This window comes from Rhinolophus sinicus, linkage group LG07, assembly GCF_036562045.2.
Source record: "Rhinolophus sinicus isolate RSC01 linkage group LG07, ASM3656204v1, whole genome shotgun sequence".
Taxonomy (NCBI): domain Eukaryota; kingdom Metazoa; phylum Chordata; class Mammalia; order Chiroptera; family Rhinolophidae; genus Rhinolophus; species Rhinolophus sinicus.
In genome coordinates, this window is record NC_133757.1 from 6160872 (window position 1) to 6186288 (window position 25417).

The following is a 25417-nucleotide window of genomic DNA, read 5'->3' on the forward strand; positions in this document are numbered from 1 at the left end:
TAGTGGCCATGACAGGATGCAGTAAATGCCCACCCGCCTTTCACATGCAGATGCCTCGGGGCCATCCTTTGAGCTGGCGGCCCCTGGGCCAGCCCCTGCTGTGCCTGGTCCTGCCTCTGAATGGCTCCCCTCGGGGAGCCCAACTGCCCAAGAATGGGCTCCCATAAAGGGGACCCAAGCCAGTTACAGATGTCTCCATGACCACGTCCGCCCACCCGACCTAGAGCAGTGAAAAGACCCCACCTGCCAGCACCGTCCCCAGCAGCTCCAAGAAGAGACCACACTGCCGCCGAACGACCAGGGGGCAGAGTTCAGCATGGCCTCGGAAGCCTGAGCCTCCTGCGCTCCCATCTGGGACACTCCTGGCCCAGATGATATCTTCAGACCCCAGCTCTTGGCCCACTGGATTTGTGAGGCCCCGCGCCCCCACCCCAGCTCATCTCCTAGCCCTCCATCTGACACGACTAGCCTTTCTGGGTGCTATTTACGCTGGTCTCTCCACACTGGACCATCAGCTTCAGGGGGCAGGGACTTGATGCTGCCCATTTCACTGCTGGGGCTTTCAGCAGTGCTTTCAGTATAGCAGAAGCGCTCAATAAATATGTGTTGGGTGTGTGAGTGAACAAAGGAGAGGCAGCGTGGTACTGTGGGAAAACGGGCTCTGGAGTCCAGCAGATCCAGGGGAAATTCCAGCTCAGCCACTTTTCCTCCCTCCGCCGGTTCCTCAATCTCTGAACCTCAGTCCCCACTTTGAAACGGGGCTGAAACCCCAACCTCATGGCTGGTTGTGAAGGTAGAGTGTGCAGTCAAGCACCAGCCTGGGAAGTGACAGGCCTCCCTCAATCAATGGAGACTGCTATTATCGTGGCTGACATTGTTTTAAAAAGCAGAGTTTATACTCCCCGGGAGCTCTGTGCCCCCAAAAGGTGGGAACCTTTCAGAAAATCTGACAGCAGCTGTCACCACAGAAAGTCTAAGAAGAATGGTGAACTGCCCCTCCAGGGGTTCCCAGAGCAGGAACTGGCAGTCTGGGGGGCTGCCATGGAGGGAAACCCTCCCCAGGACTCGGGTCGTCCCCTACCCCATCTCGCACTTGTCCTTCTGTGGTCTGTTCTCACCCCAGGGACTTCCTCTGAGCTCCCCAGTAACTTCAAAGTGGGCTGCGCATATCAAGGAGGCCAGAGCCCCAGGTGCAAAGCAACCTCACTGCATGGCTGCAAAAACTACCAAAAGCAGCCGAATGCCCGGCGTTCTTCCCCTTGACAAGCAGGGCTGTTCGGTAGGATTCCTGGCTCAGCCACCTCGCGGAGAAGGAAATAGCGCCGGCCCGCGTGTCTGAGACACCCCCGTGGAAAACCCCAAAGCAGGTATACTTGACTGGGGGAAGTTTCCTGAACTCCACACACTGCCACCAGCTGGGTTCTTCCAGGCCCAGGGCCACCCACAAGGAGGGCGGAGGCCTCTAGGCTTTCCTTGCGCCTGAGCATGGGCACTCGGAGGCTGGGCCTGGGTGCAGGGGCCTAGTCTTTAAAGAGCCGTCAGAAGAGAGAAAAGGAATGTCGGCAGAGCCGGAGGGCACCAGTGCGGGCAGCCCAGGCTCCCTGGGTGGCTCAGGGCCTCTGTCAGTGAGCCACCCCCACGACGCCTGTGTAACTGGGAGCAAGTGGGGGAGGCGGGAGAAGGGGAGGAAAGGCGGCACAAAGTCACCTTGAGGCCCTGGTGGGCCAGGAGGAGGCGTGGGGTTTTGGTCCTGTGCCAAGAGAGTCCAGGGCGTTTCGGAGGGACCAGGCCATCGGTCCTCTAGGCTCCCGCACAGCACAATGATAAAGACCCCAGGGATAACAAGTATTACATCCCCTCAATCACCGAAAAGAAACAAACAGGCTCTGGGGAAGGTGCGTCCCCTCTCTCAGCTACATAACTGGCTGTGATGTATTTTAGGACTGTTACTGTAGCGCTGTTAGATTTATACAGTGTAGCTGCTATCAGACACACGCAGCTGGGTAAATCTGCTAGACATAAAGCAAATCAAAACAAAACCTTCCCGGGGACCAGTCAGAAGACACCAGTGCAAAACCCACAGAGGTTAACGGACCAGGGACCACCCTCCTTAATCCCACACCCTGCAATCTGTGCAGTAGTCGGGAGAGGCTATTAGACTGAAGCCCCGACCTTCCTCAATGCCCCCATCTCCCTGAAAGGATGCTAAATACAGGTCTGGCACAGAGGTTAGGCTCTGACCAGTGGTTTCTTTAGCTGATAAAGGGACATGACAGCACATATAGTTAGTCCCCCTAAATGAGAAGGATTTTATAGGAGGAAAGGTGGGGCAAGAGAGCTATTAACAAAAGATAAGGAAGAGTTATTTTTAGGCTGGGACATCTTTGGGTGGGAAGAAAAAGAAAAGGGTTTTTATGCAGATTGCCTCTTCTTTCTGTGGGGGTGGTGTGAGATGGAGAGGGCCCACATGGCAGATTACCTCATTAGTGTTGACCAGAGAATTCCAGACTGGTTGAATAAGATTGTTTCTGGGAGCAGTTGAAACTGCAGTTAGAGCAGATATTAAATCTAAGTTTGGTGTCTTGGGCTTTTAGCATGAGATACTCCATTTGGTTTTCTCTTTAACATAACCAAAAATGGGTTATGTTAGAAGAATGTATATATCATATACACACACACATACGCGGTCGGACCATTAAGTTCATGAACTCATCCTAGAAAAAGTGCTACATACTTCAATGCTGAATATCACTATGGTATTCAAAGTACTCTAACCTTCAAAGTACTCTCCTTGGAAAGCTATGCACTGACATCAGCGCCTATTCTACGCTTCAAAGCAATTTTGGAACTCTTTCTGGAATGGCCATCAGAGCTGTCACCGTATTACCCTTGATGTCCTGAATGTCATCAAAATGTCTTCCTTTCAATATTTCCTTTATCTTCAGGTAAAGAAAGAAGTCATTAGGGGCCAGACCAGGTGAGTACGGAGGATGTTCCAACAGTTATTAGTTTACTGGCAAAAAACTCCCTCACAGACAGTGCCGTGTGAGCTGGTGCATTGTTGTGATGCAAGAGCATTGAATTAATTGTTGGCGAAAAGTTCAAGTTGCCTAAATTTTCACGCAGCCTTTTCAGCACTTCCAAATAGTAAACTTGGTTAACTGTTTGTCCCGTTGATACAAATTCATAATGAATAATCCCTCTGTTACCAAAAAGGTGAGCAACATTGGTGCAACAAGTCCACACACTTAATTGTCAGACCTCGTATACAGTATATGAGAATACACATACATGTACAGTCATGTTCTGCTCTGCGCCACAGTTTTGGTCAACAAAGGACCACATGTAGGACAGTTGTCCCTTAACATTATAATGGAGCCAAAACATTCCTATGCCCTGTGACCCCTGTGAATGAAAAGGGTCTCTAATAAATCTGACAAAACTCACCGACCAAAAGTAACCTTACAGGGTGATCTGATCACAAATTCCTAACTGGGCAGGTCGTGGTGAGTAGTCATGCCCCAGGCATATAGCTTCCCTATAATTGAGAAAATAGTTGTAATTTAATACTTTGAGTGGGAAATGCATTCACCTGGTTCAAAGACTTTAAAAAATGTTTATACCTGTATACAAAGTTGTACAGTGGTCTTGCTTCCACCCCTCCCCCCAACCACCCAGTTCTCCCCAATTGCTTGCCCTCCAACTCTTCACACAGTGAAGCTCTTCCCTCTACTTTATGCAATCACAGGAGCAGGAATCCTGCTTGCATTTCTGCCTTTTCCACCCAAAAGACAGTACCCTGTGCATCCTGTCCTGTGCTTGCTATCTTTGCTGACAACATCTATATGGCAGGTGTGCTCATTCCTTTTTATACTGCATGGTACGCCACTGTATAGACGATACTCCCCTACTAATGGATATTTGAGCTGTTTCCATTCTTTTGCTATTCCAAAAGGCACTGCCGTGAATGATCTCACACTTATGTCATTTCTCATGTAGGAGGTAGGGAAATTACCAGAAGCAGAATTGCTAGTAATGACAAATGCATCTTCCACAATGTCTGACAGGGTCCATTTCTACACACTCTCACCAAGCGAATGCATCCCCAAAGTTTTGGGTTTTTGCCAATTCTCTCAAGTTGATGAAAAAATGGCATCTCAGCAATAGTTTTAATTTGCATTTCTCCCATTTGAGTAAAGCTGAGACTCTTTCAAATGCTTAGGGGTCATTTGTCTTTTCTTGCTTGAGAATTTTTTACATTCTTTGTGTAATTTTTCTTTTTCTTTTTTTTTAAGGAGGGCACAGCTCACAGTGGCCCCTGCAGGGATCGAACTGACAAACTTGGTATTATTAGCACCACGCTCTAATCAACTGAGCTAACTGGCCACCCATGTGTAATTTTTCTACTGGGATGTTGATTTTTGTTGTTGATTTCCAGATTTTGAGGCATCATTATAAAGATCTTCTACTTCAAGACTTCAAACCCGCTTTAATTTGGCACTTATAAAGTTTCACTTTTCATATTTAAATTTCTTTAAATAGTAAATCAGCTCACATGACATTCCGCCTAAAAACCTTCCATGACTTCCCACTGCATTCAGGATAAAAATCCAGCACCTCTCCTCAACACTCAAGTCCCTGCCCGCTACAGTCACGCCCCTGCCTTACTTCTCGCTTTTCAGTTCTGTGAACGCGAACATGCCAAGCTCTCTTCTGCCTCGGACCTTTGCAGCCACTGTTCCCTCACCTGGAATACACGTCCTCTGCCCCTTCACCCAGAAGGCCCTCTTACCCTCTGGTGGGTCCTCCAATGCCTCCTCCTCAGAGCTGTCCCTGGACCCTTCTCTATCACCCTGTCACTTTCTCAGCACCAAATTTCTTCATGTCACTTACGGCATCCTGGTGACTTGGTTATTCATTTGTGTCCAGGTTTACTGTCCAACTCGCCTCCAGACGTGAGCACCATGAGGCCTTGTCTGCCTGTCACAGCCCTGAGGCTCTGGCCTCCTGCTCTTCCACACTAGGCCCTCTCACGTCAAAACACAGCCCAGTGCTGTCTGATCCATTCCGGCAGGCACCACCGCCTAACGCTCTTGTCTGTGACAGAGGTACTCTGAAGTCTCAGAATAAATGGAGACTAAGGCAGAGGTCGGGAAGGCACTTACACCTGAACTTCAGGACTTGTGCCCCCAAGGCCGCAGGGAGGTGCTAGATCTGGGGTGCCCTTCACGCGCTCTTCTGGAGGCCACGTCGCCCTTTTTTGAGTTCCTAACCTCTCAAACATCTCCTGTTTTGCCATGCAGGACAGTTTGGCTGTTGTACAGATAGGTGGGGTGGGCTCTCTGAGGGCCAAGAGCCTCATTTAACTGCCATCTACAGGTAGGTAAGTTGAGTTCCAATGAAGTCAGGCCACCAAGCCAAGGCCCCCAGCTAGTGGCTGTGAGAGGCCAGGTCCTGTGCAATTAGCCCTTCCTGGCTGCCCATCAACGTCATGGCGGCACTGGCCTGCGATGCCACCGGCAGTTACAGAGCCTCGGGTCCAGTGGTGTCAGTCCTGGTCCTGGTAGCGTCCTCCACGCACAAGGCTTGATGGACAAGACGCCATCCTCCTCCTATCGTCTAAATAGAAGGTCAAGAGAGTCCAAGTGAATTATGCCAGTCACATGTAACTTCAAGTTTTCTGGTAACCACATTAAGAAAAGTCAAAAGAAACAGGTGGAATTAATGTATTTTATTTAACCTAATATAGTCAAGTTATTATCATATCAATATGAAATATGAGCTGTTTTACATTTTCCTAAATCTTCGCAATCCGGTGTGGATTTTACACTTACAGCGCATCTCAACTCAGACTAGCACACATTCCAATGGCTGCCCTGACAGACCGCACAGCTCTAATCGGCAGCGGCCTGGTGCTTGCCCAGGGACGCCCGGTCGTTTGGGCACCTCGGCGATGCAGCAGAGACCTCCCCAGGCGGGACCGCCAGTCTCCAGGGAGGGGGCGGAGCCAGAACAGAAGCCCCGCCCCGCCCTGAAGGGACCCGGCTGAGCGCGGAGCCCTGCGCTTACGGCGGCCAGCGCGGGCCACTCACCTCGCCACCGCCTCTACGGAGCCCGCAATCGGCGTGCCGCCGCCATCGCCACTGTCGTACAGCACGCCCGAGATGTCCAGCAGCACCCCGCGCACGCCGGCCAGCCGCTCGCCCCACGCGTCCATTGCGCTCCTCTGTAAACCTCAAACTCCGCGTCCCGACTGGCAGCTGGAAAGTGCGGCTGCGCCCGCTGCGCGGGGCCACCTGGGAAATGTAGTCCGGCGGGGGGGTGGAGCCGGCGGAGAAGGGGCGGGAGCTACCTCGGGACTCCGGGGTTACGTGCCCTCAAAATGGGTGCCTTCTCCGCGGGAGATCAGTGGACAGATTTCAGAGCAAGGCAGATTGAAGCAAGGAGACACCTGTAAAAGTAACAAAAATTAAAGAGAAAAGGCAGTACCAGTGCTTCGCTGGTATTAACCTTTGGCCGGAGAATTTGGCAGCCCTAAAAGCAATGGAAATAATTGGACCCTTGAACGGACAATCCTGTACCTGGGAAGGATGCTAAGGAAACTATTCTAAAGCCGATGACTGAAGTGTAAACTACAATGCCAGAACAAGCTGGAAGAAAAGTAAATGTTCAAGGGTGGGCCTTGTTCAAGAAATTATAACACGGCTACTGAAAGAAATATGTGCCATCAAAAATGAAGGCTAGGTAACAACATGGAAAATGCCCGTGTTACAACATGTCATGAAAAAGCAGAATACAAAACTGTATGCAGACAACAGCCCTGTAGAAATAAGGATGCATAGGGACAGTGCTGGGAAGAAAATTGGAATATCACAATGTGTTAGGCCAGTGAAATTTGGGATGAACTCTCCGTTTAATGTTACATCACTTTTGCAGGAAGTAAAATTGATAGAAAAGATGAGGAGTGTTCTTGGCTGCCCCCTGATCCTTGGAAGTATTTAAAGTGAAACTTGAGGAGCATTTGAGATCTTGCTTCCTGGCAATTGTTGTCCGTTTGGCTCAAATAAGATGTCATAAAAATTCAAAATAAATAACAATAAATTGAAACTTGAAAGAATTTGAATTCTGGCCTTACTTAACTTTGAGGTTTCTAAAGAAGAAGACCATATTGGGTTGGCCACTTCATTTCAGTCCCTTGATTCATAGATAAGAAGAAGAATTCATCAGAATATTAGGACTTTAGCCCAGTTCAATGAATTGTACATGTCATGTTGATAAGTTTTTATGGGAACTGTTGATTATACAGGAGAAATAAAAAGTAGTTCTTGTCCTTTGGGGGATTTACGATCTGACTGGGGGAGAAACGAATATTATGTCTTATATTGGCCATGGTTTTTGTTTGAAGTAGATAGAAACCACTCCGGCTAGAGGAGCATGTTTACACAAGGCAATTAAGGAGCTTATAGATTTCCAGGGGGAGTGGGGAACCAAGCTCACGTGGGGACACAGCCAAGAGCCATGCAGCTATGAGAAACACCTAGTTGCACTGCTCCACCGGGACCACTGCCCGTCATTTGGCACCTAAGATGCCAGGGAACTTCTTCCACCAGGCTGTTTGATGGTATAGCACCCAAAGAACTAAATCCACCCACCACCACGACCTTTGAAGATTCTCCACTTGTAGCCACCACCTCATTTTCACCATGTCTGGCTTGGTGGAACCTAGTCCAACCTGCAAGGAAGTCTGGGAAATGCAGTTTTTGGCCATCCAGATTCTGTGGTGCAGGAACTGAGTGAGTCGGTCTGGCGAATCAACCACAAACATCCTGATCCAGACACATGTATTGAACTTCTACTCTCTGGGCTAAGTGGGCTCTAGGGATGCAAAAAGGTCTAAGGTGTGATCATTGCCTTTAAGTCAAGAGTGGCCAGAGAATAAGATGTATACTTTTAAGATTACTGACCAAATGTGTGCCAAGCACCAACAAGTGGCACAGACACAGCCAAGAGGATGGATTCTGTGGGCAATGGAGGGCAGCAGGGTTTCTGAGCAGAGGAGCAGCCTGAAATGGACCTTAAGAAATGACTCGGCCTGGGCCGGCCCGGTGGCTCACGTGGTTGGAGCGCCATGCTCCTAATGCTGAGGTCGCCGGGCATTGGCGTGGGCTGCCATGTGCTGCCATCGTGAGCGGTCGGCAGCTGGAAAGAGCTGCCGTGAGCGACCGACCCTCGACTGGCGACCCACTGCCTCAGCCGGGGGGGACGCAAGGCTCATAACACCAGCATGGGCCAGGGAGCTGTGTCCTACACAACTAGACTGAGAAACAAGGGCTTGAAACAAGGGGCGGGGAGACGGAAGAAGGGGGCAAAAAGAAATGACTGGGCCTTAACTTCATGCCAAGGAAGAGGAGGAGAAAGGGCACTTATGCCAGTGGTGGTGAGCCAGTGCATAATTCTCCCTCTTCCACTAGCTCTGTGTGTGACATTGAACAAATCGCTTTCTGTATCTAGGACTGTGGTAGACAGAATGGCCCCTTGAAGATGGCCATGTCCTAATCCTCAGAACCTGTGTATATGTGACCTTACATGGCAAAGGGACTTGGCAAATGGGACGAAGCTAAGGATCTTGAAATGGGGAGAGTTGCTGGTTGCTCAGCATGGACGGCCCATTAGAAGCATAGGTTGTTCCACAAATGCAGCGGTTTCCCCTAAGAATGCTGGATCCCTTACGAACCCCCGCACCCATATCTAAGCATTTCTAAACATTTCTGGATCCTATTCTTTTCAGCCTAGCCTGCACTACCTCATAAGGTGAAGGTTTCTACTCCATCTTAATCAGACTGTGGAGCTTTGGGTTTATGCTATTGGGCCACCATTTATTCCTTTCAACTCTTCAACCTGCTAAACATCAGTGTGCTAATAGGCACAAAGACAGTGCTGTGTGTGCCCTAACTTGGGGCCTCTCAAGGACCGGAGAGTCTGTATCCCCACAGTGTGATAAAGTCTGTGCCTGTCAGGGTCCTTTGACCCTTGCTAATTGAATTCCAAGATGGGGGTTAGAGGGAGTTGGAAAGGCTATAAGGCAATTTACAGAATCAAAGGAAATGCTGAACAACCAAATCTCAGAAGGGCCCATAACCATCGACTCCAGGAGTGGGAAAAGGCGGATGATTTATTTCAGGCATTGCTGCCTGGATCAAGCAGCCCCAACTTTTGTCACTCTGCTTCAGATTCCCAGGGGAGAGCCTGCTGGGTCCTGCAGGGAGCTACTCCTACCCTGTGGCCAGGGGAGGGTGGGACCCTTGATTGGCAGTCGCACCACTACCACATATGAGTGAGAGTGAGATGGGGAGACCTGAGCGAAGTCACACTACCTGGACCAGAAAAGGAGGTGAGGATGCTGATCAGGCAAAAACTAGACACGTCCACCGAGGCTGGTGGAAGCCGGAGGCCCCATGGGCAGGTGCACTTTGGGCAGCCTGGGCAAGCCAGGGAAGGCCTCGCAGAAGGAGCCCTTGAACAGAGGAGATTTGAAGATGAAAGGAGATTCCCAGATAGGTACGGCCTGGGAAGAGAATACAGGAGAGACATGCGCAGTTGGGAAAGCGAGTTGTACACAGGGCTCTTCTAGTTGCCGGGATCAGAACCCGTCTCAGGGTGTGTGATAGTTCATTTTATGTGTCAGCCTGACTGGGCCATGGTGGGGGGCGAGGGGGGGGAGGAGGTATTTGCTCAAACGTTTTGGCTGCGTCTGTCAGGGTGTTTTGGATGAAATTAACATTTCAATTGGCAAACTGAGTAAAGCAGATTGCCCTCCCAAATGTGGGTGGGCCTCATCTGACAAGAACAAAAAAGCTAACCTCCTCCTAGGAAGAGAGAATTCTTCTTGCCTGACAGCCTTCATACTAAGACGATGGCTTCTTTCCTTCTTTCAGACTCAAACTGAAACACAGCTCTTCCTGCCAGCATTTAGACTGGAATGACACCATTGGCTCTCCAAGGTTCCCAGCTTGGGGACTCACCCTGCAGATGTTGGGACTTGCCAGCCTTCATAATGGCATGAGCCAATTCCTCATATTAACAAAACAAAGCAGATAAACGCCTGTTTCTCTCTGTCTCTATCCCCACATATCCTGTTGGCTCTGTTCCCCTGCAGCACACTGACTGCTCAGGACGCTCACATCAAAGTACGGAGGAGTGTTTGTCAGGGTGCAGAGAGCCTCACAGGGAACCCAGAAGAATCAGAACACCTGGCCTCAAGAGGAATGAAACTCAGGCATTGGCTGGTGTACACGCATCTGTTTCTCATGGCTTCTCTGCTTTGCTCTGCACATCTATTCTGTTCTACTCTCCCAGCTCTCACCAAGCCTCTTCTTCTTCATAACTTTGGTGCTCAGATGGCCCCTCAACAGCCACGCCATCCTCATTTTTCTTACTCTTGGAGCTCAAGCTCCCACCACTTGCAGGAAACATGCCCCTGGGTCTTAATCCAGAGTCCTGGGAGACAAATCTGACCCGTCTAGCTCACCTGGTTGAACTGACTGCATTTAGGCAGCCCAGGAAGGGGCCAGCCCATGGGACAGGTGTCCCCTCATCCTGACCCACTGCCCACTCACCAGGATCCAGGGGCTGGACAGAGTCTTTGAGAAGGTAGCATACGTGGGCAAGAACCACATGTCACACATGGAACAGAGTCTGTCCAGAGACCTGGGCTGCACAGGCAGTTGGGTTAGAGTGTGAAAAACCTTGTGTTCAATGCTAAGACTTTTAGTCTTCACCCCCAGGACTATCATAGCCATAGAAATGCCGTGAGCAATAAATCAGATGAGGTCATTTGGCACAGTGAACAGCTGAGGTGGCAAACTCATGACCCACAGATATACTCGAGTGACACTTCTGTTTTTCAACTTCTGGATTGGTTGCCAGCATTTAAAACTGTGGAGATGTCACATAATTCAGACTTCCAGTTTCTTTGGGGCAACATGGAGATCCGGCAGCGCTGATCAGCATTCCCACAGAGGCCACCAATGGAGTAGCAGCATCCCGCTGATGTGGAACACAGGTCCTCAGCCTACAAGGCTCACCTGGCTTCGCTTGTTTAGACCAGGGCCTGGCCCTCCGAGGGCCTGAGTCTTCACTGTGGGAGGTGAAGAGCCTGCAGAGGTGGCAAAACTGAAGCCAGGGAGACCAGGGAAAAGAAGATGAGGGCATGAAATTTGGGTACAGAGGTGGGGAACAGAGGGCTTAGACATCTTCCCTGCAGGAGACCACCCAAGAGAGACAGATTGTACTGGTCTCCATTCAACCAGGACGCAGGTGCTTCATATATTTGCAAAGTTCTCCCTTGCTTCCTTATTCTGCACATGCCTCTTGCGGATGTGGTTTGACATGCCATGATATGAACATGACAGGCTCTGCTCATGGTCACAAGGAGCCCAGATGCATTTGTGTCCCTGCTCTTCCTGGCCCTGCCCTTCAGCAATTCTCTCCTCAACCAGTCACTTGGCATGTTCTTTCTTCAATTGAATGTCTCTTTTTCTAGATGCCCAGAGCAATTTGGCTGGCCTGGCAATTCCCTTCTCTTGGGCTCCTCCTGTGACTACCTTAAGGAGTAGGTATGTTTTCTAAAATATTAGAAAACACCAAATGTAAGAGCCTCTAGACGTGGATCCCAAGATTTGCACCACAGTTTCCTCCCAGGCAGTGCTTGGGCTCAGTGATTTTCTCGGAGGTCCTCCTGCATATTCCAGCTATGTGTGTAACTTGGAAGGAAAGCCTTTCCATAAGGGTCTACAATTGGATTTCACCCAGGGGCAGGAATGTGATTTCCTTGAAAAGAACCTTACCGAACCAGACTGATATCTCACTTGCTGAGGTGGTATCTCAGCTTCACCACTTCCTAGCTCTGTGGTTGTGGGCCAGTTACCTAAGCTCTCTGAATTCAGTTTTCTCAACTGCAAATTGGGGATAATAATAGTGCCTGCTTTGCGCAGTCACGGGGAGGGTTAAAATAAATAACCCGGGTGGGGGATGGGAGATGACGGTAAGGGGGATCAAATATATAGTGATGGAAGGAGAACTGACTCTGGGTGGTGAACACACAATGGGATTTATAGATGACGTAATACAGAATTGTACACCTGAAATCTATGTAATTTTACTAACAATTGTCACCCCAACAAATTAAAAATAAATAACCCAAAATGAGCAAAAAGCTTGGTCAAGTGTTCCAGAGCAAGCGCCCAAGAAAGAACAGCTATTTATTGTTAATATTGTCCTTATCAGGAGCAATTAACCTGTATCCTATTTAGCAGTATAACCTCTATTGCTTTTCTAAGACAAAGAAGTTGATTTTTTTAACCTATTAATTTCCAAGAAGAAAATAGTGATTTCTTAAAGCAAAATATGTTGATTAAACATTTTTATTTTGGTAGCAGTCTGGGGACAATAGGTGGGAAGGCTACACTTTGAGCTTTCACCAAAGTCTCCAAGGTGGGTTTATAAAGGAATACTTGCTCTGCTTGGCAGCCAGAGTTCAAAGCCCTGGTGGGAAATGGGAACTGCTAGCCTTTAATTGTAAATGACCTCTCCAGCAACAAAGAGTATAGAGTCAAGTAAACATTTAAAAGCTGATTCTGCTGCTATCAGTAGTTTACCTTTTAAAAGCCAGTGCCTTCCCCTCCTGTCCTGTAGACCAATTTGACGAAGGACGTCTTGGGGAAAGCTGGCAGAGGTGATGAGCAAAGGGGTTGCCCACCAGTTGACTTCTCTCCCCGTTTTCACCATGCTGTGCCTTATGAAGCTGTCTCTTTGGCATATATGCCCTACCCCGTGGGCTGGCCCAAACCGCAGGGTTTCACCTAGAGCATTGAAGTTGTATTTTTATTTCAGGAACATGAGATTTTATCTAAGATGCTTTAATGGGGCGCATAATATTGCTCTCCCGTTGCATAAACGGCAAATTCTTTCCATTGTTAACACTGTGCGTGGCTGGGCAGCAGCTCCTCCAGGCTGTGCTGGAATGAGAGGCCAGTTTGTTTGTGGAATAGCTCAGGAAGCTTGGCACCATTGATTTGCATCAATGCTTCCGGAATAGCCCTTGCCTTCTCCTTAAAGATACTATCTAAACTGTGAAATTCATTAAATAGCCCCCGAAATGGATCAGGTTATTTAACACAACATCCCTAATGGTGCAATATCTCAGCTGTCTGCACTGATAGTGAACACTGTCTTGGATAGTGTTATCAGCTCAGGACACCCGCTATGAATATTGATCCAGAGCTTGTTACAGCCATCACTTGCCATGGGGACAGGTCAGGGTTGGAACCCACCTAGCATCAAAGCAATTTAAAGACAGCACTCAGGCAGAATTTTAATGCCCACGCTGAAAAAACAAATCAACTCCATGCACAGAGGGAAGATGCTTGCCTGGGTATGGATATATTTATTATATAGGAATACCTACCTTGGGTATACATACATGTGTGAGGATTTTAGCAAGTCAGTGCATTGCCAAAGTTTACCTACAGGAGGTCTCACTGCCTTCTGCTTGTTTACAACGCAGATGGCCAGAAAAATAATTCTCTAAGACCCTCTCTCCCTTCACCAAATTGAGGAATTTAGCCTGTTCTTTGGGTGGAGGGTTTCTCTCTAAGGTAGGTGAGTAAGATGGAGAATTCTTCTATTCCTTCAGTGTTGATGGGAGACATTGCAGTGTTTCTTCTGTGTCAGCTATTTCCAGAAGCCAAGTACTGAGTGCGAGGGTTCGCATAACCTTGTGCCACACTGAACACACATATCAGAAAGATAGGAACGATAAAGGGCAGAAAAAAATTTTAAATAGCGAAAAGTTCTTAAAGACATATAGTACATGGCCTTTATGTGTTCTTCCAATCTGTGGCTTCTCCCTTTTCAGTTCCTTTTCTATGTTTAACATCTGTGGACCTCTAAGGAAAAATGATTCATATCAAAGGAAAGATGATTCATATCATTTAAAGACAAAAATTTTGAGGTGATTTATAAAGTGAAATGAAAAGGACCCAGGTTGGGACTGCTCTTGTCGGTCCACACTTTCCCTGTCCCTCTGGTTGGGGACATGGGGTGGCCCCTGGAATGCCAGCCCACCTTCCCATGCAAACAGCCCCAAGAGTTCGTACAGGAGAACAGATAAGAAGAGGGACATTCTGGAGCTCCCTTAAGGAGGTCTATTTCCAGCTACCCTGAAGAATCCAAATTTGAAAATATATGAATGTGGGTGTTAACAAGTAAAGAAGGCTGGGGTCAGTATGGGGAGGGAGGGAGGGAGAAAGAAAAGGAAGATGAAGGAAACAATCAAGTGAGAACTGGGTGAGGAAGAATTGTCAACACAGAAAACAAAGTACCCGTCTGTGTTCAAGAAGGCTCTGTGATGTGCCATCCAGGTTCCTGGGTGCCACTGTTTAGTTCCAGGGCTGCCTTTTCTTTGGCTTTCACATGGCAGGCATTCCCTCTGGTGGGAGGTGGTAGAGTGGGCTTGGGCAGGGCACTTCCTTTCCTGATTTCCTTTTAAAAGCACAATCTGTGTTTGCTTTAGGACCGGACCTCCAAGAAAATTTTGGCAGGGCTTTAAAATCCCCAGGGAATACAGTGGCTGGCGGCCTCTGGGAGGAGCCCTGAGGTTTGAATGAGAAAAGCTCCAAGGAGCTGGCCTGTAAGGCCCTCTCTTCAATAACAGAAGGGATTAGCAGCTCCCAGCACTTTGATGAGAGGGTTTCTCCTCCCCTTCCTACTCCTACCTGCTTGCACAATATTAATTGCCAAGCCCTTGTTTGAAAACCCCCATGGGGTGGGGAAGAAAGGACAGCAGCGCTGGAGGTGTTTCTGGGTAGAGTGGCTGGGAGAAGCCTCAGAATTTGCTGCTGAGATACGGTAAATGCTTAGTGCTCACAAACTGCTCCGCGAGTGACAAAAGGAAAAAGGAATATTAAGACAAGGGTGGCTGGTAGAAGCTTCCCCAAGGACTGATGTTCACCGTCCCACAGGACTCGGTGGGGCAGATGGGTCCATTTCAGTCGTTTCTGTTCCTGGACCTCAAACTCAAACCACACAAACATTTTTTAACCTTTTTCTTCTCGGGGCTGGGAGGGGGCTAAAGGGTCAAAGATACAGCCTGATTCCCAAAGGCCCAATTTCTATTGCAAATGACCGAACCTGTGACTGTGAAGTGGGCCAGGAGGGCATCCAGAGTTATGCTCGGCGTCTCAGCAAGCCAGGGCAGCGACCCTCACCTGGCTCTGAGCCTGAAACCCGCCAAGGTTTCCACGGCTGCGGGGCACCTTGGCGGGGCTTGGACAGCTCTCCAAAACCCCTGCCCCAGGGTGGACGGGAAAGCCTCGGACACAGAGCAGACTTTTCTTCCTGCACTGCCGGGACGGTGGGGTGCACTGGAAAAGTCCGGGAGAAGAAGACTCGGGTTCTAATCCGAACTTTGTCGCCAACCATCAGTGATCGTGGGCAACTCACTTCTCATCCTTCAACCTCAATTTCCTCATCTTCAAAACGGGGGATAATAGTTTTACCAGGTCACGCCCACCTCAAGGGAATCAAGTGAGATCGCGCAAGCCCAAGGGCTCTTTGTAAACTGCAAACTGTGAGAACACGAGGACTAAATCCGAGGTGACCGGGTCTGAGGCCATCACTGTGATTCATCGACTGGGCAAGAGATGATGTGAGCGTTGCCTTGAAGTAATCCGTCCTGGCCTCAATTGCATTCCCAATGCAAAGGCGGGTGCACTGTGGAAAGGGCGCAAGTCCGGCCGTGTGTGTATGCTGCGGCGGTCCCGGGGATGAAGGCGTCCGGCCCTCCCTCCCTCGCGCGAACCCACATCCCTGCAGGTTGGGCGGAGGCGCGTGGAGCCGGCGGCGCTCTCTAGACGGGCGCGCGCACCTGGAGCACAGCGGCTCCCCTTGCCAAGGCCAGAGACCCGAGCGCCGCGCCGAGCAGTCTTGGTGCTGCAGCCCTGCACGTGGCAGGGGCCTGGGCCAAGTGAGTGCCAATCCGCACGCAGCTCCCTGCGGCTCTCTCCCCGCCCCGCCTTCCCGCCCCCTCCCCAGCTTCACTTGGCCGTCCTGACCCTCCTACCCGCTGAAGAGCCACCGCCGAGCCACAGACGAAGGAAGCCCAAGCGTAGCCATCCCGGGACCCGCGCCGCCGGCCTCCGGCTCGCGGGCGGCGGGCATGCTGGCTTGGCAGGACGGCGGGGCCAAGGCGGCTCCCTCCCACCACAAGATCTCCTTCTCTGTCCTGGACATCCTGGACCCGCAGAAATTCACCCGTGCTGCGCTCCCGGCTGTGCGCCCTGCTCCCCGGGAAGCCAAGAAAAGTTTGGCAGAGGCAGAAGCGGGAAAGGACGCCAGCTCGGGGGACCAGGCCCGCGAGCGGGAGACCCCTGGTAAGGATGCGAGGAGGCCCCCGGCCCCGGGAAGCCCCAGCTCAGACGATGCGATGGAGAGGTGTCTGTGCGTGGCGGGGGTGTGGATGAGGGTCAGCCAGAGACCTGGTGAGTGGCTCTTAGAGGCGTCTTCCCCAAAGGGAGAAGGTGCACAGGACGAGGCGTAGCTCCTGTCATGGAATTGGACTGAGGCAGAAAGGAGGTCCCAGCATTCCAGGTGAGGGATTTGCCACTGAAGCCCCATCCCTGCTCACCGGACAAGCGAGTAAACACCACAGATCTGATTTGCTCGCAGTGGAAACTAACACCCAGCGCCTGCCTCGCCCAGACTCATTCATTTATTAGGCGTTTACTGCACCCGCCACGTGCCAGGACCTGGGCTAGAGACTGGGATAAAAGTCAGAAAAACTTCAGAACCTATGAGGTAGACAGCATTATTAACATCGTCCCATTTTATGGATTAGGGAGCTGAGGCTTAATCAGGTGTCCAGGTCTTATGAGTAGTGAGGTCAGGTTTACGCACCCAGTGCCCACTTCCAACCATCCAGAGACACCTGCAGAGAGACTCGGCTGCCCCACGCGCTCACTCTCCCCAGACCCAATCGTAGACTGGGCTGGGGTTGGGGGGAAGTGATGGGAGGCTTTTGGTCCTTTCTCCTCCAAGCGCTTTTCTCCTCAAAACCTTTTTTGACTTACTCCTAACTGATGGACATCTGATGAGGGGTCCAGGAAAGTTTGTGTCAGGAAGAAAGGACAAAAGACAGCGGGACCCGTGCTGGGTTGGGAGTGGGCACGAGGTTCCGTGGAGGGACGCGGCGGGCCAGGGGAGCAGGTTCAGGAGAGGCTGGATGCCGCGCATCCTCCTTCCCCTCCCTAAGTTTGGCGGTGATTGTCTGGGGCTCCAGGCTCCTCTGGCGGCTGCGCTTGGGCCCCGGCGGTCAGCCTGGTAATTGTTGGGATGCCCCTCCGAGGGGCCGCTCTTCCCTCCCCCCAACCCATGATCGATATTCTATTACTGGCGCCTGCATATCTCCTGCCCGCAGCTTGCAGGTACCGACTTCAAACCCCTTTCCCTGTCTGATCCTAATATTGTTCGATTAAAACTTACCTTTAATAGATGACATCTATCGATCCGGCCCGCACAAATCTGAAACTCTATTAACACGGCAGGAGAGAAGATGGCAAAGGGAGAATTTCACTTTAAAGGGGGAGGAGGGCTTAATAACTTCTTTTTTAATTGCTAGGAGTCCCAGACCAAAATAGGCTCCAGTGACTGGTAAGACACAGCCCTAAATGCACTTGACGCCTCGATGTCTTAATGTACAATGATCCTAACCCCCACCCCATAAAGTTGTCCAACAAGGTCATTATGTTTTCTTAATGCAGGGTGTCATTCATTCAAAATATACTTCTTGGACACCTATTGGGTGACAGATAAGTAAAGGGCAAAGGGGCACGGCACCCCTAAACCCCGACTCCTGGGAAGGGCTTGCTAGGATGGGCGGTCGTGGGTTGGGGAAGCGCGTCGCGGGAGAGGGACAGAACTGGGGGCTGAGTTGGAAGAAGAGCACCGTGCTCTGGGAGGACGAGAAGGAGATCCGAGGACCGGGACAGGCCGCGTGTTTCCGGGCTTCTGGTCACCGCCTCCTTCCTCCCTGTTGCTGCAGGCCGAGGCGCGGGGGCGGCGTCCCCGCTGGAGGGCTCGGAGGCCGAGGAGGCGGAGGAGGACGGGAAGGACGCGGGAAGGCGGCGACAGGAGCGACCTGCGCGCCTACTGGCGGGCCCAGCGCGCTCCCCGGAGGCCCGGGAAGTGGCGTTGGCGGAGGGGGAGCGCGGCGCCGGCGGCCTCGCGGGCTCCCCGGATTCGCCCGGCTCCCCGCGGCCCCGGCGCCGACGCTCGGAGCCTAGCTGCGCCAAGCCGCGGCGCGCGCGCACGGCCTTCACCTACGAGCAGCTGGTGGCCTTGGAGAACAAGTTCCGGGCCACGCGCTACCTGTCGGTGTGCGAGCGCCTGAACCTCGCGCTGTCGCTCAGCCTCACTGAGACACAGGTCAAAATTTGGTTCCAGAACCGCAGGACCAAGTGGAAGAAGCAGAACCCTGGCGCCGATGGTGCGGCGCAGGCAGGGGCCGGTGCGCCTCAACCCGGGGCGCCCGGGGCGGCGGCGACTGGCGGCGGCGCCACGGGGACCAGCCCGGGTCCCCCAGGCCCGGGCGCGCTGCCCTTCCAGACTTTCCCCTCCTACTCCGCGGCCAACGTCCTCTTCCCGGCAGCCTCTTCCTTCCCGCTGACAGCCGCCGCCTCCGGGGGCCCCTTTGCGCCCTTTCTCGGGCCCTCCTACCTGACCCCTTTCTACGCTCCGCACCTATGAACCCGGAGCCCCTCCCGGCCCCCAGTTCGTCGGGATTCACGAGTGGTGTCGTCGTGAGATCTCAACTCCACTGAGGGGCGCTAAAGCGCAGGGACAGCCCCCTCCTGGCGTACGGGTGTCTGCGCGCCTCTTTTCTGCCATCTGCCCAGAGACGCCGCCAGAGGGCAGGGACAGGCCGCACGCCAGCCGACTCATAGTCGCTCCCCTTCCAGCCTCGCTGACCCCTCCGAATCCACCTAGTGCACTGTGGGGGAGCCAGGATCTGCCGTCTTTAAAAGTGTCCTCAAATCCTCCCGTTTCTGGACCCAACTCGTCACTCTTGGTCAGACTTAATTCAGCTCAAGGGCTCTTGTTGAAGGTCTGGGCGTTGGGCACCAGGCTAACAAAGCTGCTTGGATGGGGACGCGAGGGAGCAGAGCCGCCAGCCCGCCAGCTGCTCACATCTAGGATGGAATCCTCATGTAGCTCACTCCTAGGGTAAGGAGCTTTCCCTTTTCATAGCCGATTGTTTTCCTTTTTCATACTTGATGATTGGCCCCAAACCAGCGATTCCTCCAAAACACTGAACAAAGCTGGGAGAGCTGGGTCCTGGAGCACACACTGCCACTGTGAAATGGACAACTTTTTAAATATATAAAACCCATCGTTTTTTTGACCTTCTTTACAATTCAGACTTGAGCACCATTCTTGTTCCCAACAGACTCTCTACAGGCTATTCCTGAAAGAATGGGTATTTTATTTTTCTGAGAAGACCCAAAGTTTGTGCTAGGAAATCTAAGAGCTTTGGAGCTAGACTTACCTGCTGCAGTAGACACTTGTGCCGCTCTGCCAAGTTCTGAGAGCAGCTTTGACAAACCACAGCAATGACCCTAAATGCATTAAAATGATAATGAAGGGACCAATGGCTCAACTAAAATCTTGAGGTCTATGCATGAGACTGCCTGTTTTCCCCCAAGTTTACTGAGATGTAATGGACAAGACTGCCTATTTTGATTTGCAGTATTTGAGACTCTAAGACTTCAGTCCTGGTTAATGATTCTGTCCCAGTCGTTCCTAGGCTTTTAACGGGGACAGCGCTGGGGGACAGCTAGCGTCTCCAGCACACACATGAATTAGAGTCTTTTTTAAAAGCACAAACTCAACATTTTTAGAGCTTCATCTAAGATTTTGGCTTGAAAGCAATTTTTTGTTCCAAACACTCTCCATGATGGCAGAGTGAACAAGCAAAAGGTTGTAAGGGGCTGTGGAAAGAACTACTTCTTGGGTATAAAGAGCTACTGTGGAATAAAAAAGAATATTCACAATAGATTCAACTGCAGGAACTTAATTAGTGGATATGCATTCTAACTACTGCTTTTATTATCGCCCCTAAACAATTAATTCTTCCGTAAAAGTCTCTGGTCAGCTTGTTTGGAATACTCTTGTTTTAGTTTTCTATGTAACGTGGTTCGTAGCCCATATCTCAGAAATCCAGACGTCTCCAACTAGGTCATGTATGTTTCATTTTCACCTTTATTTGATTGAGGCCCGTTGCTATCTACATGGATACCATAATCCTTGCTATGTCTTGATAGCCTATGCCATTAATAATTAAATGTAACGCTCAATGATTTCTTATAAAGTAAAAGTACACTGGTATTATGAACACATGATATTATTGTCATCTTGAAATATCTAGTTCTGTTACGATCAGAAATGATAGAAAAACATCCTCCCTTTCTCTGAAATTAAATGAAGACTTCATATTCATGAGACTCACAAGATTTGAGAATGTTATTAATTACATATTATTTACTAATTTAGACTCTTTTCTTTCTATTCCAAAGAAGAAAAGTGTCCCCAAACAACGCATTGTACTTTCTAAAAGATAACTGAAGCCAGATGAGATTAACAATGCAGTTACTGTAATAGACTATTATTTTATTCATTTTACATGTTCATAAACACTCACTCAATAGCTGTTGGTTGCTTTCTCAGAAGCAACAGTCCATGTGTCAGGAACGGGCAGTTCAAGTGTACAGAGGCCAGGTCTGTGATAAAGAAGAATTTCTGTAAGATGTGGGAAACATTTCATTCCTCGCAGGTACCAGAATCATAAGACTCCAGTTAGAGTGGGACTGGGGAGCGAGGTGGCAGGCTGATCTGTTTGTGGACTAGCATGGAATGCGTTAATTCCTGACCTTTCTTGTTTGTATAAATTTTAACAGAGTAATGCTTGAAGTGTGTGACTTTGGACTTCTGCTGCTTTAAAACGCCCAGTGGCTTTTCAACCAAATCCTTAGACTCTATCTATTGATGTGTTTGTCTAATAAATTCTTTTTGTAATGATTTCTAATTGAATTGTTTCTTGGTCTCTATTAGCAAAATTTTTAACTAATCTTGTAATTATCAGAGGTTGTAGACGAGGTCTGACAGTCAGGTTTGCGAACTTGTAACGATGTTGCTAACCTTTCCTGATATCAGAGGGCTTATTCATTATGAATTTGTACCAACTGGACAAACAGTTAACCACATTTACTATTTGGAAGTGCTGAAATGGCTGTGTGAAAAAGTTAGACGACCCGAACTTCTCACCAACAATTCATGGCTCTTGCATCACGACAATGTACCAGCTCACACGGCACTGTCTGTGAGGCAGTTTCTAGCCAGGAAACAAATAACTGTATCGGCACACTCTCCCTACTCACCCGATCTGGCCCCTAATGACTTCTTTCTTTACCCGAAGATAAAGGAAATATTGAAAGGAAGACATTTTGATGACATTCAAAGGTAATCAAGGGTAGTACGATGACAGCTCTGATGGCCATTCCAGAAAGAGTTCCAAAATTGCTTTGAAGGGTGGACGAGGCGCTGGCTTCAGTGCATAGCTTCCCAAGGGGAGGACTTCGAAGGTGACCGTAGTCATATTCAGCAATGAGGTAAGTAGCACTTTTTCTAGGATGAGTTCGTGAACCTAATTGTCAACCTTGTAGATTGATGTTAAAAACGGCCATTTTAGGTCCCCAGTTAAAAAACTATGTAGCCAAAGAGCCTTATATATAAGTGAGGGAATAGACAGCATTTCTAATACAGAGAGACCCCCATCCATTTTTGTGGGCACAGATCAATTTAGCATATTTGCCTTTTTTAGCAATAACTTGTAAGAACCTATTTATCCAGCTTTTGAAATTATGAGAAGGCTAACATAAGAAAGTCTTCAATAACTGCTAAGTACACTTAAAAATGTAATTCTACCTTAAGGCCAGTTGAAAGGACGCATCTAAGAGTCCAAAAAGAAGTGGGAAGACACAGACTCAGGGAAAGAGAAAATGAAAGTGTCCCCAAACCCCCTCCAGTGGGAGGAGAATGCTGAAGGAGCCAGGCTGTGGAGACCAAGGGAGAGTGAGCTGAGGCTCAAAGACCCCATTAAGGTCACTGCTGGGGGGAACAGTGAGAGAAAGTCACCCTTGCCCCCTCTAACCCTTCCTGGGTCTCCTGGGCTGTGGTTTTCAAGGGCTACAGGTGAAGCCCCTGGTCTCCAAATGGCCTGGTTCAAAGACAGTTCCACCTCCCAGTCGCTACTGGAACTTGGCAATTTCCCCATCTTTGGGTCTCAGTTTATTCACTACAGTGCCTAGCTCAAAGGACTAAAGGGAAGGGTACGTGTGGAGAAGAGCTTATGTGGAAAGCATTTAGTGCCTGGCACGATGATGGTAATTACTATTCCAGCTGAAGCTGGAAAGAACACTACACATGCTGTACCTAGCCCAACCACCTCATTTACAAAATTTTTACTGCAGTTTAATAAACAGAACACCTTTATAATCAGTACCCAGCTCAAGAAACGAACATTACGAGCACCCAGAACCCCCGTGTGTTTCCTCCCATTATTACCTTCCCAAAGGTAACCACTCTCCTGACTTTTGACAGCATATGTAGCTGTGCCTGTGTTTTTTCTTTGAATTGTACAAATTGAACCCTACAGTATGTACTCTGTGTGTCCAGCTCTCTTGGCCCAACATTGATGAGTGTCATCCACGTTGCTATATATACAGTAGCTGTAGGCAGACTATTTCTTCCTATTACCGTTGGCATAGTATGGTGTACACAACTTATTTATCTATTCTCCTGTTGGTAGGTATTTGAATACTTTTTGGCCCTTTTGATTAAACAGTCTTTTACATATCTCTTGGTTAGTATGTTTCCATTGGTAATCTGTCTCTGAGTGTGGTGACTGGGCATGCATCTGTTTACCTTTAGGAGATGGGCCAATCAGTTTTCCAGTATGGTTGTAGCAATTTACATTCCCACCTGCAATGAATGAGAGCTGCAGGTATTCCACACACTCCCAACTCTTAGGATTGACTACCTTTTTCATCCCAGTGGTTCTGGCAGGTATGTAGAAGTATCGCATTGTGGTTTCAATTTTCATTTCCTGCTGGGTAATGCTGTTGACTACCTCTGCATATGCCTACTGGCTATTTCGGTATCTGTTGGGGTGAAGTGTCTAGTCAGATCTTCTGCCCACTGGTGAACCCTCTCATTTACCTTTAAAATAAACTGACGCTTGAGAGGCATGACCTGGCCAAAGTAACCCACGTTACCTAAGACACTGACTCAGTAAGGTTATGTGACTTCCCAAGCTTGCACAGGAAGAAAAGAGCATTGCCTGAGACCTGGGCCTAATCAGCCCAGAGCAATTTAAATTGTACATGGGGTTGCCAGTTCTATAAAATATTGGATTAGCAATATTTTTAAGTGATCTGAGAGCTGTTTGGGCATTTAGTAGTTACAGGTAAAGTGTCTGTATTGGAAAGACATGGTATTCCATTGTTCCTCCTTCCTCCCTTCCTCTCCCCATTTCTTCCCACCACAAAGTGTATTGAGTACCCATTCTGTGTCAACAGTTGTTTTGGGTGATGGGAACTCATTAAGGCAAACAGAGTCCCAGGCACAGGGAAGATTACAGTCTGAATTCCCTTTCTTTCCTAGGACCACAGCAGTTTGTGGAGCCCCAAAGAGGACAGTATTCCCTCTATAACTTACTAGCTCTGCCATCTTGGGCTCGTTTCCTAAATTTACTAAGCCTCTGAGAGGCACATAGTATGTGCTTGATAAATGTTAAAATTCTTCCTGCCAAATTATAAATTGGCGTATTTAGGTAACTGTGAGGTTTGGAACTGGGCCCCACATGGGGACTGCATTTTAAATGAACTTCCATCCCAGGCATCTGCTGGTTCCACAGTGGACCTCTGCAAGATTTTTCCTGGCCAAAAGCACTGGGGGCAGGAGATGGCATCCACACAAAGAGGTGAGTGGACAATCTTGTGAAATTACTTATTTAAAAAAAAAATCAGTTTCCTTCCCATGACTCATTTTCTTGTGTGTGCTGTTAATACGTTTTCAAAAGGGGCTGACGTTCTCTTTGCTTGTAAATAACTTGCAGATCCTAAGGTAGAAGGGTCTGGATCTGGGGGGGGGGAGAGGGGGAAATTTAGACAACTCTTTCAGAAGTCCAAACTCTTGAGGTCTAAAATGACCACAACTGTGCAGAAAGGTTTTTAAATAACTGTTAAAAGGACAGTTTATTCCCTTTTTTAAAATTCTATTTTTTCCACTAATGTATTTTCCTAAGGGGTTCTAGTTTTGCACAATGGGTTTTTCTGGGTTCATCGCCGAGGCTGACTAAATCACTCTAAGTTCCCAGGAATTCAGAATACTTAATTCTGACGAACCAACTCTCCTTTGATTATAAAAAAAACCCCATTTGTCTCCAAGTAAGATTTTAAGATCTTTTTAAAGACATCAAAATTCAAGCCGATCTCTAATTTGAAATTACCTGAAGATAACATAAAAACACCATGTCTTGGGTGATAAATTCACAAGCTGACTTAATAAAAATACTTTACATGTGAATCACACTTCTAAATCTTTCAAAACACCGAGTATTTAATTGTAGAAAAATATACATAATATAAAACTGACCATTTTAACCATTGTAAATGTTTTGATAAAGTGGCATTAAGTACATTCACAATGTTGTGCAGCATCACCTCTATCTAGTTCAGAACGTTTTCATCACCTCAGGCAGAAACCCTGTGCCTGTTAACCGGTTACTAGCCGTGCGTCCTTGTGTTTATGGAGTACAAACCCATGTAATTCAATCTGCCAGCTGACTTCTAATATTTCTTTCAACTCTAGAAGGCAAAAATACTATGTGTCAATAACAGCTTCATGGCTGGACAGATAAAGGATATCTTGTCCTATCTCTCTTTGGAAGCTTAATATTGAGCAACCACACGTGCAGAAGCACCTGGGCCCTTGACGCAGGTACAGATTTCCAAACGTGTATCAGCACCCACATAATCCTTTTCAGTTTGCTGTGTGCCAGGCACTGTGTCCCTGGGGGTGCAATGGTGAGCAAGACAGATGGATGACAGATGGATCCCTGCTCTCCAGTGCTTCCACATAGCGCAGTGGTCTTTCAGCCCTTTTGTTTTTTTTTAATTTTATTGGGGAAAGGGAACAGGACTTTATTGGGGAACAGTGTGTACTTCCAGTTTATTGGGGAACAGTGTGTACTTCCAGGCCTTTTTTCCAAATCAAGTTGTTGTCCTTTCAGTCTTAGTTGTGGAGG

At 48.9% G+C, this 25417-nt stretch overlaps 2 protein-coding genes and 1 long non-coding RNA gene across 5 annotated transcripts in view; 1 reads left to right on the plus strand and 2 right to left on the minus strand.

Moving 5' to 3' along the window:
- The window catches only part of LHPP (phospholysine phosphohistidine inorganic pyrophosphate phosphatase), a 111873-nt gene extending 105587 nt beyond the window's left edge, over nucleotides 1–6286 (minus strand). For 2 of the 3 annotated variants that reach the window (XM_074338832.1, XM_074338831.1), the window contains exon 1: nucleotides 6093–6286. In XM_074338832.1, coding sequence (XP_074194933.1) covers nucleotides 6093–6217 — 125 coding nt within the window. In that variant the 5' untranslated portion in view covers nucleotides 6218–6286. The remainder of the gene's footprint in view (nucleotides 1–6092) is intronic. The other variant, XM_019742214.2, reaches the window with a different exon arrangement.
- On the minus strand, nucleotides 3897–6085 carry LOC141572879 (uncharacterized). The gene is made up of 2 exons (XR_012498360.1): nucleotides 5835–6085; nucleotides 3897–5619 (listed from the first exon to the last, which is right to left on the minus strand). It is a non-coding gene; the product is annotated as an uncharacterized LOC141572879 (long non-coding RNA).
- Nucleotides 6287–16141: 9855 nt separating the features above from the next.
- Nucleotides 16142–21136, plus strand: NKX1-2 (NK1 homeobox 2). The gene is made up of 2 exons (XM_074338838.1): nucleotides 16142–16430; nucleotides 18098–21136. The coding sequence occupies exons 1-2, from the start codon at nucleotides 16217–16219 to the stop codon at nucleotides 18799–18801; spliced, it is 918 nt and encodes a 305-aa protein (XP_074194939.1). The 5' UTR covers nucleotides 16142–16216; the 3' UTR covers nucleotides 18802–21136.
- The last annotated feature ends 4281 nt before the right edge of the window (nucleotides 21137–25417 follow it).

Excerpts from the sequence above, each read along its gene's own strand:
- NKX1-2 (XM_074338838.1), top strand. The coding sequence starts at position 16,217 with ATGCTGGCTTGGCAGGACGGCGGGGCCAAGGCGGCTCCCTCCCACCAC. Across the intron at positions 16,431-18,097 it reads CCGCGAGCGGGAGACCCCTG|GCCGAGGCGCGGGGGCGGCG; the intron begins GTAAGGATGCGA and ends CTGTTGCTGCAG.